This window comes from Condylura cristata, unplaced genomic scaffold, assembly GCF_000260355.1.
Source record: "Condylura cristata isolate star-nosed mole 26May11 unplaced genomic scaffold, ConCri1.0 scaffold00019, whole genome shotgun sequence".
Taxonomy (NCBI): Eukaryota; Metazoa; Chordata; class Mammalia; order Eulipotyphla; family Talpidae; genus Condylura; species Condylura cristata.
In genome coordinates, this window is record NW_004567120.1 from 25,858,649 (window position 1) to 25,871,387 (window position 12,739).

Consider the following 12,739-nt stretch of genomic DNA (forward strand, 5'->3'; position numbering starts at 1 on the left):
ACACACATATGGTCAACTGATTTTTGGCAATACCAAACAACAGGGCAGGGTCAGTCTCAGTGAGCGGTGCTAAGAAAACTGGATACTCAACCTTAAAAAAATGAAGCTGGACACTTAACACTTTACACAAAACCTACTAAAAATGATCAAAAAACTTAAACATAAAACCTAAAACTGAAAAACTCTTAGAAAAAAAACAGAAGAAAGCTTCATGACATTGATCTTGACAATGATTTCTTGGATATAACACCAAAAGCACAGGAAACAAAAGCAAAAACAGAGTAGACATCAATGTAAAAATGTTCACAGAAAAGGAAACAGTGAAAAGGCAGCTAAGGGAATGGAAGAAAATATTTGCAAATCATATATCTGATAAGGGGTTAGTATACAAAAAAAAAAGAACATCTACAAGTCAATAGCAAAAAAAAATTTTTTTTTAAATGGGAAAAAGGCTTAGACTTTTCTCCAAAGACAGGTAGCCAATAAGTATATTCAAAGATGTTCAACACCATTTATTTATTTATTTTTAAAAGATTTATTTATTTATTCATATTCCACAGGCCAGAGATGTGGAGGCTGAGAGGATTCACCAGAGACAGAGGGGAGCAGAACAGGAAGACTGACGAAGTACACTGCCGAGGGGAGCAGCGGGCGGGTCAGGAGAGGTCTGCCTCGCTATGTGGATCTCCTCTGCTATGTGGATCTCCTCGGGGCAGGCGGGAATAGAACTCATGGGGGAATCAAACTCATGTGGAAGTGGCTTTAGCTTCTTAGTGCAGTGCTTTAACCCACTGCGCCACCAGGGAGGGCCCTCAACACCATTTATTATCAGAGAACTGCAAATCAAAACTGCAGGAAGACATCACATCACACTGTAAGGATGGCCATTATCCAAAATAGAAGCCAGTATCCAAAATAGAAGCCAGAATAGACACCCAATAAAGGACAGTTATCCACAATACGCAAAGAACTCTTAAAACTCATTAAGAAAAGAATCTATTTAAAAATGGACCAAAGATCTTAAGAAACATCTTGTGAAAGATACAAAAGTGGTATAAAATAAAGCTCTACATCATGTCTTCAAGAAAATAAACAGATATGACTACATAACTATTAAAACAGCAAAACATGCAACAACAACAATACCAAATGCTGACTAGGATGTAGCACTATCACTGCTGGTAAGAATACAAAATACTGTGGAGCACATTTGGATAGTTTCTTTCAAAACTAAATATACTCTTACTTCACAATCCAGCAATCCCATTGCTTGTTATTTACTCAAAGGAGCTGAAAATGTATATATACACACAAATCTGCACACAGATGTTATAGCACCTTTATTCATAACTGCCAAAACTAAGAAGCAACCAAGATGTCCTTCAGAAGATGAATGGATAAACTGTGGACATCCAGACAATAAAATATTTTCAGCACTAAAAAATAAATGGACTATCAAGTCATGAAAAGACATGAAGGAACCTTAAAAGCTTATTACTAAGTTGAAGAAGTTAAATCTGAAAAAGCAACATACTGAATGATTTTAACTACATGCTATTCTGAAAAAGAAAAGGCTATGGATACGGTAAAAAGATCAGTGATTGCGGCTGGAAGTGGGAAGGAAGATGGACAGAGCACAGAGGAATTTTAGTGCCATGAAAATCCTCTATGAGATACTACAGTGATGGATGCATGTCATTATATATTACATGGCTCTAAAAACCATAGAATGTACGACACCAAGAGTGAAGCCATCATGAAGTGTCAATGTAGGTTCCACAATTGTAACAAATACACCATACTGGTGGGGAATGTTGTTAATGGGGGAGGAACTAAAGATATGTGGAAACAGAAAACAAATGGGGTAATCTCTGCACCCTCAATTTCTCTGTGAATCCAACCTTGCTTTAAAAATTTTTTTTAAAAAAAGACAGAAAACGGGCCCTCCCTGGTGGCGCAGCGGGTTAAAGCACGGCACTGAGAATCTAAACCCACTTCCGCATGAGTTCGATTCCCGCCTGCCCTGGAGGAGATCCACATGGCGTGGCAGACCTCTCCTGACCCGCCCGCTGCTCCCCTCAGCAGTGTACTTCCTCGATCTGTCTGTTCTGCTCCCCACTCTGTCTCTGGTGAATCCTCTCACCCTCCGCATCTCTGGCCTATACCCCAGTTCTGTATAAATAAATAAATAAATCTTTAAAAAAAAAAAAGACAGAAAACAAGAGTTTGAAGATGTAAAGAAATAGGAACCCTGTACACTACTGGCAGGAGGATAAAATGGTGTGGCTATTATGGCAAATAGTACTGAAGTGCCTTAAAAAATTAACACAGAACTACCTAGATATGATCCAGCAATCCCACTTCTATGTACTCACTTATAAGAATGAAATAAGATCTCAGAAATTTATCTGCACCTCCAAGTTCACTGCATCATTACTCACAATAGCCAAGAAGTAGAAAGGTTCTAAATGCCCACCAATGGATAACTGCACAATGAAAATGCGATATATACATACAAGAGAACATTATTCAGTTACAAGAAAAAAATCATGTCACATACTACAACATGGATGTGCCCGGAAGGCAGTATGCTAAATGAAGTCAGCTACAAGAGAAATACCATAATTCCACCAATCTGAGCTATCTAAAAGTAGTCAAGCTCATTGAAGCAAAAGTAGGATTTCAGTGGTTGCCAGGGGCTGGAGTGAAAGAAACAGGAAGTTATTATTCAACTGATATAAAGCACTCAAAGAAAATGAAAAAGATCTAGAGATCTGCTGTAAACATCACGGTTATAGTTAATGACACCATACCACTTACTTAAAAATTCAAGACTAATCTGTTATTTTTTTCACAATAAAATACCTTTGCTAAAAACATTTTTTTTAGGATTTTTTAATATTCTATGTGATGAAATGAAAACATACACATAAAGCCATTTCTGCCACATACCAAGAAAACCACTTAAACAATTGCTTAAATTGTGAGCGGAACTAGCTGCTTTTTCATAGAACTCCATTTTTATTTGAAAGAACTAAGTACGGCTATCAGATTAGGTCTTTAGCAAGCATTTTCTCAAAAATGAACCAAGTGAACCAACTGTCTCAAGTTGTTACTGAGAGTAACTGTTGTCAATGATAAAAATCAAGGTTTCAAAGAAAAATGAGAAATTTGGAAAACTTGTATTTGCTACCATGAGTTTGTCTACTTTCTAATACATACTCTCCTGATAAGTATTTTCCCAATTCATACCATCCCGATTAGTTCTGTGATACTAAAGACTATGTTTTTGAGAGTATACAGCATATTGTGTCAATATTTGAAAAGGTTCATCACTCTGTGAATCAATGTCTTCTAAATGACCAATGAATGATGTTGTAAAATAATGCATGGATAAAAAATTCTAAATAAAAGAGAAACAAATGAATTTCTATTTAACAAAGTATAAAAAGGTCATTGATGTGGTTTTGGATTCGGCATTGCTACAAACCATTAACTACCACTAAATGAGTTTTGATGTGACATTAAAGAAAAATATCTACTATTAACCAGAAAAGGTATTGAAGTTTTCCTTTTTCCCAACCATTTATCTGTATGAGGTTGCGTTTTCTTCATGTACTTGAACTATGTACAATGTATTAGAAGCCCTACCACTCAGCATACACAAAAATCAACTGCAGGTAGGTAACATGCCTGTTCTGCTCCCCTCTCTGTCTCAGGTGAATTCTTCTCACCACCACCCCCACTGCTGGCTTGTACCCCAGTTCTGTATGCATAAACTTTTTTTAAAAGTAAATAAAAGTGAAAAGCAAAGTATGTCCAGAACATTGGAGAAAAATAAGTTCATTAACCTTGGAATAGGGGAAGATTGCTTAAACACAAAAAGTACTAATGACAAAGCAAAAAATTGATAAATTTGACAACAAAATGTATAGTTTGTTCATAAAAAGTTACCACCAAAGGCGTGGAAATGTGGAAGTCAACAAATAAGAGCTATTTGCCTTCCATACAGTGTAACTCACAAAGACTCAACAAACAACAACAAAAACTCAAAATAACAAAATTCATCAATTACATGAAAGACAAGCAATTTGGGGTATAGTTATACAATGGAGTATTTTGCAACTGTAAAAATGAAAGAACTTCAAAATACTTGCAAAAATGAATGGATTCTAAAAATATAATATTGAACAAAAATAACCAAAATACAATAGAATACACTGTGATTCCACTTACAAAAAATTCAAAAAGAACAAAGTTAAGATTACTAGGTATTAAAACTGTAAAGTAAACAAGAGAAAAGCATAAATGTCAGGCAAATAGTTGCCAAAATGGAGATGATGAAGGTTCAGCCAGGAAGAAGGTTATTCCATCTTGACCTGGGTGTGAGGTGGCTGGGCATGAGGTGCATGGGTGTGCATCTCACAATAACTCTCTAAGTTCCTCATTTATTTAGGTTTTAGGCAGAAAGATTACCTATTTTTGCAGATTATCCAAGCCCTGGCATCTACCTCTCTGTGTCTTTTGTTTATTTCAATATTTCATCAGATTGATGAACAGGTAAAGTTATTAAAAGTCAATAAACTTCCTGACCATCAATTCACTTGTAGGTCTCACAAGATTATTTACAAAACCAAAGAACAAAAAAGGTCTTGCCAATGGCGAATAATGACTAAATTAAAACCACAAATTTGAAAACCTCAAGTATTTGTTTCTAACCAGCTATTTAAAAAACAATAACCTTTATCACAGAACATCTTATAAATGTTTTTTTAAAAAAAATGAGATGATTTAAGTTTAATCCTAAATACTTTCAATGACTTTCCTGGAGAGGAAGACTGTTGTACAGTCTTTCCAATGTGTTGAGAACACTGGTTAAACTTCTAATTTCAAAAACTATGCTAACTCTATCACAAGCTTAAGGTGGAATATAAAAACAGTTTTCCAACTAGAAACAGAATCATCTGCTTCAGGCGAGCACTAGAAAATATAACCTAAAAATGTCTGCCACCTAGTTCCTTTTTTGTTGTTGTTGAGTATAAGAAAGTGTGTCAAAACTGCTTCTATATTTGTTATAAGGTATTAAAACAATTTCCCCTTGTGGATGCCACTCTCCCCATAGGTTCAATTCCCTTTAGAATGCAATAGCAGGAAATTTTAAAGAAGAATGTAATCTATCAAGTAACTCATCTTTCCCTTTGTACTCAGGCTACTAAAATGCTAAGTCAAATGTTCCTTATGGTGACTATATTTGCTTATTACACTTTCAATAGCTTCATTTTTCTATTTGGTTTAATAAGCTTATCACATGTCTTTTGCTAAATCCTTCCACTGGGGACATGGGGAGAGGTAGTGTTCCAAATTCCACAAATCTAATGGCAGTCATTGTTACATAATTTTAAGAAATAACTAAACAACATTTCCAGTCCTTCAATCACAAGGCCACATTCATTAGGATGTAGATGGTAATATCACTGCAAACTATTAGCATCTCAAGAATCTGCTCAAATTGTATCAGAAATCATCAATGGGTTATTATGATAAAGCACTTCCCTTATATAACAGACACTTCCATTTCCCTAGTATAAAGGATTTCTTTATACAATGGATGTTGGCAAAGATGTGGAGAGAAAGGAATACTCAGTCACTGTTGGTGGGAATGTAATTTGTTGGGATTTCTATGAAAAGAACATGAAGATTCCTCAAAAAAAAATTAAAAAGTTAATGTTATATGATACAGCAATACTACTGCTAGGTATTTACCCAGAGAATATGAAAATAATAATATGGAAATATTTATGCACTCTTATGTTAATAAGCAGGATTATTCACAGCAGTGAAGTGATAAGGTCAACCTAAATGCCCACTGAGTGACTGAATAAAGAAAATGTGGAATATGTGCTCAATGGAATACTACTAAGCTATTAAAAAGATGAAGCAGTGCATTTTGGGACAAAAATGGATGGGTCTTGAGGTGATTATGCTAAGAGTCAGAAAGTGAAAGAATTAATGGATGGTTTCACTCATTTTGGAATATAAATAACCAAAAAACCCCAAAAATAACAAACTGTCAAAGCACAGCAAAAATAATTCTTAGACTCTATGAAAAATATATTAATCACCACAAGGGATGCAGGAGGATGAAGAAAGAGGGGACAGGGAGGAAAGGTGATAGGTTATCGGATCTTTCCATTGGATCTTTAGTGGAAGATGAGTGAAACACATGCACTTATGGAGGTTAAGAATTTGTCCCCCCAAAGCTAAAAGGTTATGTTAACCAGCAAATCAGTATTTGAGAATAAGTCAAATGCATGGTAAAAAAATAAAAGTAAAGCATTCTCCTAGGTTATAGGAGGAAGGTAAAAACAATCCCTAAGAATATTCCCCCAATCAGATTTGTCTGTGCTCTTTTCCCTATAACCCACTAACAGAAGAGAATGACACATCCTTAAAGAAACAATTCTGCTTCTGAATGGGGCATCTGTCTTATTACACCTATTGAACAGTTTTAGTACTCTGTCCTAAATTTCAAGGGGGGGAACTAACAAAACTACCTCCTATGGGTTGTCCATTTTAATGTGGCTTAAAAAAAAAAATCAAACATTCTGTCTCAGTCCAATAGCAACTAATTATTTTAATCCCTTAATAAGCTTCGAACAGTTGGGTTTTCTATTTTTTCCCACTTTCAAAACACTTAGTGCTATTGTGGAGATGCTTATCTCAGGACCCTGAGAACAAAGACAAAACAAAGACGATCTACTTTACTGTCAAAGATTTATGAAACTTAAACTGAATAAAATTTCTCAAATTCTTCCAAAGGCCAAAGTATTTTGTGAACACTTCTTAACATGAGTATTTATTTAGTTTTCCACTTTACACCTTACTTGCTCCCTTTTCCAGTAATAAAGGAAACACAGAATATGCCTGAAATACTTGATTATGCTCACCCTAGCAAAGCTGACTTCACCTATAAAAAGCTGATGTCAATGTGTTCTTCAATTTGTTCTTAAAACAAAAAAGGCTAAATTCGGTTAAGCAATTTTCTAACTCTATTATAATTCTTAGAACAACCGACACAAATGAATATTGTGACAACAGTTTTATATTGAAACATATTTATGAAAATGAAAACTTGCATTTATAAGGAAAAGGAACTGAAAAAAGTTGAAAAACAGATTCCACACACAAGTGCATAAACAGTACTCGAGAATTTAAGCATAGGGAGTAATTTAATTTTTGTAACAAAGAAAGCGATAGCCTAAAAAATTTTCCGATATTGCTACATTTTCTGAAGAATACATTTCTCTTACCAGGGAAAAAACCCAACACTTACACTTAACCTGTAAATACAGGTGAAAATTAGAAAACAAATATCAAATGAAAACTGAATCATGGAGAAAAGGTTTCAAATAAAACCGGGGCTGAGACCCTCGCTGGTGGCAAAAAGGGTTTGTTAAAGTGCTGCACAACTGAAGCTCTCCACAGCCACTAAAGCACCGAGTTTGATCCCTGGCCAGGGAGGTGACCCACATGGCCCAGCAGGCCTCTCCTGTCTCTCCTGCTGCTCCCCTCAACAGTGTATTCAGTACAGTGTTCTACTCTCCTACTCTGTTCCTGGTGTTCCTCTTACCCCCAGCTCTTGAATACATAAGTATACAAAGTATACATTATTTCTATACTGGCCTGTACCCCAACTCTTGTATATACAAATAAATAAATCTTTGAAAACAACTTTGGCTGAATTTAGAGTATCTTTTGAAGAAGGAAAAAAAGACAACTACCAAAATTAAAGTTTCCTAGAAAGATTATTTGCTGCACACTTCCCCCTCCCACATCAGGTCAGACATTTAATGAACATCTGAATATTCTCAGGTAAGTTCTGAAATGTGTAAAATGATGTAGTGGCAAGTGAAGATGAATGGCAACCAATATATTCAGCAATTATAAAACTTTGTCCCTACCAATAATTAGTAATATGTAAAGACAAAAATGTCTAATACGTAAGTTTTGGAAAAGAAGTTACTCAAACAGACAAATGGTACTTAACAATATATAAAAAATTAGATCAAGTATTGACATGAGACATCCTCACATTAAGAGCTTGGAACATAAATCCTCCATTAAGTTTGCCTGTGACACAAACAAATACTGACCTGACCATATTAATGATTTCTACTAAAAGCAGAATTCTCCACCAAGTCTACCAGTACATGCAAGTTTATTAGTTTAATCATGGCAAGTCCTATGCTAATATGAAACCATCAAGGAATTAAACCTAATTCTCAAACGAAAGCAATTAAATCCTCATCTTGCACATTTTACAGAATCTGCAAGTATGCACTTACATGTGGAACTTGTGATTATAGATCAAAGTGTTAATGGAAAGGACACTTAATTACATTTTGAGAGTCCTCCTTTGTCCTTTCAATTATCTCTTGCAAAAGATTATCTCAAAAATTGGATAATTTACCATTAAAAATATAATGTATCTCTGCAGACAGGTTAGCCAGATGCAAGACTGATCGCTAAGATTCATATGTAGGCAAAATACAGTTTTACTTTCTCCTTCACTAAATACAAAAATTATTCCTCAAAGCCGATCTTCCATTGGAATAGACAGTTGCTTTTCAAAAGGCACAAGTTAAGAACCTAACCTCTCCTAAAGTTAGGAATGTCCTCATACAGCTCACGTTACTTTAACACTTGGATGCTTAATGACAACTCCAAGCATAAGGACTAATGTGAAGATGTGAAAAGAAATAACAACCTCATAAAATCATCATACATTTTTATTATTTTTTTAAAGATGTATTTAATAATGTATACAGAACTGGTATACAGGTCAGAGGTGTAGGGGCAGTGAGAGGACCCACCAAAGACAGCAGGGAGGAGAACAGGTCGACTGACAAAGTACACTGCTGAGAGGAGCAGCAGGCGAACCAGGAGAGGTCTGCAGCACCATGTGGATCACCCACCGGGTGGGGATCAAACTCATGCTGAAGCGGCTTTAGCTTCTCAGTGCCGTGCTTTAACCAGCGAGGGGCCCACATCATACATTTTTAAATGATAATTTTCAGTCAAGTTAAAGTCCCTCTGCTAAATGTCTCTCATTAAAAAAGGAAAAATCTAGGCTTCCCTGGATTTTTGGCACAGGGGTTAACATCTCAGCTATCAGGATAGTGACAGCCACTTCGGAAGGAGTTAGACCCCTGGCAGGGTAGCTGACCCACATGGCATGTAGCAGGCCTCTCCTGTCTTGCCCACTGCTCCCCTTAACAGTGTATTTCAGTAGATCCACCTGTTCTGCTCCCCCACTGTCTCTGGTGGGTCCTCTCACTCCCCACACCTCTGCCTATGCCCCAGTTCTTCTATGCAAAAATTAATCTCAAAAAAGAAAAAATCCACAAGATAAAATTTAAATATTGGTCATATTCTAAAAGTCAAATCTATAAATAGATTCACTAATAATAATTTGGTGGCACATTACCTTTTAAATTCCCAGTTGCTGTTTTATATTTGAGGCTGTTTTCAGACAAGGGAAAGGATATTTTATAACATTTACAATACCATTTGTTCCAGTAAAACTAAAATGCTAACATCTATCTTTAGCAAGATACAGAAACTCCAAGGTTAACCATCTGCAGAAAAGTTTTCAAAGAGGAAAAAGGTTATATAAATGAAGACTACATAGTTGATGTGCTTGTCTATTTAACATACTTCATAAACTCTCTTCATGTAACATAGTGCAATTAAAAAACCGATCATACTGATTTGGATCTACAATAATTCAAACTACATTCCACCAACCATGTAAAAACTACACACATGTAAGTCCTAATGACAGTTTTGAAGCAGCTCTTCAAATATAGGAACTGTGACAGATGCCATCGGTCATGTAAATACACATAAAATGAATCTAAACTTCTATTTTGCCTAGGTATTTCGACCTCCTACATCACTGTTTTTCTCCAACCATCTCCAGTCAGAGCCAAGCAGAATTTCACCTCCTAACCCAAATAACCATTCATTCTACGGTCACAATAGTAACAGTAAAACTGTCCAACTCAGCTGGAAGGAAGATGATGAACAATCTACAAAGACGACAGGCCCTAAATAATTAAATTGGATTTAAAAGTAAACAAGATGAAAAGATTCACTTAGGGGAGGAGGGGAAGTTTATCCTCACCTAATACAGATGAAGATGGTTTGGTTTTGGTTTAGGAACTTCCTGTTGACCTCTGCACACAGTAGGCTTAATAGCTATTTGTCAACTAGCGGGTTCGAGGAATTGGGGGGAAAGTTGCTAGCAGTTAAAAATGGATATTTATTAAATAGACTTCTTGGTCGGTTAAAAATAATAATAATAATAATAAAAACACTTGAAGCATAGCTAGAAAGGTGGAAGGGTGTTGGGAGCACGACGACGCAAGAAGAGTTGACCAAAAGAAATATGAGCCTTAGTTCCCATTCTTCAAGGGTCTCTCAATTCCATAAGGCACACGAAACACGGGTCAGAGACCAACTAATTGCTAACCTGAGTGGTACAGACTTAAAAGTGCAAGTGCTGTCCAGAGAAGTTTAAATATCTAAAGATTGGAATAATATTACTTTTAATAGCTATCACTTGAGCACTTACTATAAGCCAAGTGCTTTACAGGCATTATTTAGTCTTCACAACAACCCTTTGAGTACTTATTATTCCCAATTTACTCAAGGGGAAAACGGTCAAAGTGGTTAAGGAACTTACCCAAGGTCACTCAGCTAGTTAAGTGGCTAAGGAGGCCGCTTAGTCTGGCGATCCAATTCTAGAGCTCACACAGCTAACTCTGTAAGGCCGTGCGAGCGCGGGGAAGAGGGGCGCGTATAGGCCGACAATGTTACTAGTGCGAGATCCAAAACGAGTCAAAACGAGTTGCCCACATTTTGTTTCAAATAACTAAGTTTCAAAGATCTGCATCCTTCCGACCAGCCATCAACCTTACACTGACTACCGCGGGGGGCGGGGGGGCGGGGGGGACGAGGGAGGGGAGTAAAGACGACGAAAAATGGCTAACACGAGTTCATCAGTTCATCACACAGGGTAGAGCTTAAGCTTCTAAAAGGATTCGGAGGAAGAAATTACAAGTTACTTGTTTTTAAGCCTGGAAATTCGGCCGATTGGACGGATTTTTTTTTTTTCCGACAGAAAGAGCTGAAATTTGGGGCGAGAAACCGCGGCTACGGCAAATGACTGTTTCCTCTATTACTGAAAAAAGAACCAAGTTTTATGACTAAACGAAAGGCGTTATTCTAGGTACTCGAGAAGCTTGGAGAGTTGCCAAAATTAATTGCAGTCCCAGAACAAAATGGGGTTTAGGAAACATTTAATGCCGAAAGTTGAATCCAACCCGAAATGGTTCGAAGGTAAACCACTCTTGTCATATCCGAATACCTATTTTAAAAAAAAAAAAAAAAAAAAAAAAACGGAGCAAAGAAATGCCGGCAGGTCTTCGGCGAAAGCGGCTACCCGTCCACAGCCCGCGGCGCCGCGCGAGGCCGGGACAGTCAGAGGCCGTTCCCCGGAGGACCTAGGTGCCAAGCGGGGCTCATCACGACGCCCGCCACAGGCTCCGCGGCGGCGGGAGGCGAGGAGGGAGGGAGCCCGGGACGGTTCACCCTCCTCAGACTACAAGCAGAGGGAAGCGCCGGGCTCCTAACTGCGGAGTCTGAAGGGTGCAAAGTGAAGAAATGGGTCCGAGCGACGGCAAGTCCGGCACCCCCCTCCCCCGCCCCGGCGCGGATCCCCACAGAAAGGAGCCAAGAGAGCGCAAGCGGAGGGGACAAAAAGCGAGCGAGCGGGAGTGCAGGCACCCGCGGGGACGAAACGGGAGTTGTGCTGAATGGGTAAGAGAAGGCGAGCCCAGGAGGGCAGCGGCGACTTCAGGGAGGCCAGGGGCGGAAGGAGGTCGCCCACGGTTGCCAACACCTCTTCTCCCCGAGTTCGAAACTCCTAGCCAACCATCCACGCCCGCCGCCCGGATGGGGGAGGGGGCACACCTCCCCCCCTCCCCCGCAGCTCCCCACTCCAGAGAGAGTGTGGCCGATACACTAGCTGGGCCCGGCTGCTCGGCCGCCTCCGACCCGGACACTCACAATTCGCCTCTCCCCGATTTCTCCCAGTTCTTTATCCACTCTGCGGGAACCACCACAGTTGCGGCCGCCATCTTCCCCTCACTAGTAGCAGAGGCCCGGATGTGTAGCACGCGAGCGAGGGGTCAAAGGGGAGCACCGCCCACGAGGAATGCCGGGAGCTGAGAGTTCGGTTTTCGATTTCCCGCCCCACTTGAGTCCACACCCGCGGAAGCCCGAGGCCCGGCAGACAGGAGGGTTGGGGGAACCCCGTGGGCCCCTTGGCAAAGTACCGACGCGGGTCGCGCCCTTCCAGCCCTTGCCTTCATGTCGCTTAGAACAGGAAAAATGCCATCCCAGGACTCTTGTAGCCCTTATATTCTTCCGTACTATCTACTTCAAACATGCCTTTTTCAAGCACCTAATAGATGCTAGACACTGGTGATAGAGAAACAATAAATCATGATGCCTACCCTCAACGAGCTCTCAGTCTGTACGAAAGACAAACATAAGCCGATCAGTTACAAGACTCCCTGCTAAATGGTGACATCAAAAAGAAACAGCAGCCATTTACTTTGTGCCAGGCGTTATGCTAATTACAAAGAATACTATCTAGCTAGGAGGAAACCGA

General features: G+C 38.8%; 1 protein-coding gene across 2 annotated transcripts in view; it reads right to left on the reverse strand.

The window, feature by feature from the left end:
• Nucleotides 1-12,203, reverse strand: part of THOC2 (THO complex 2) — a 97,510-nt gene extending 85,307 nt beyond the window's left edge. For both annotated transcript variants that reach the window (XM_004685773.1, XM_012727168.1), the window contains exon 1: nucleotides 12,133-12,203. In XM_004685773.1, coding sequence (XP_004685830.1) covers nucleotides 12,133-12,203 — 71 coding nt within the window. The remainder of the gene's footprint in view (nucleotides 1-12,132) is intronic.
• Nucleotides 12,204-12,739: the final 536 nt, after the last annotated feature.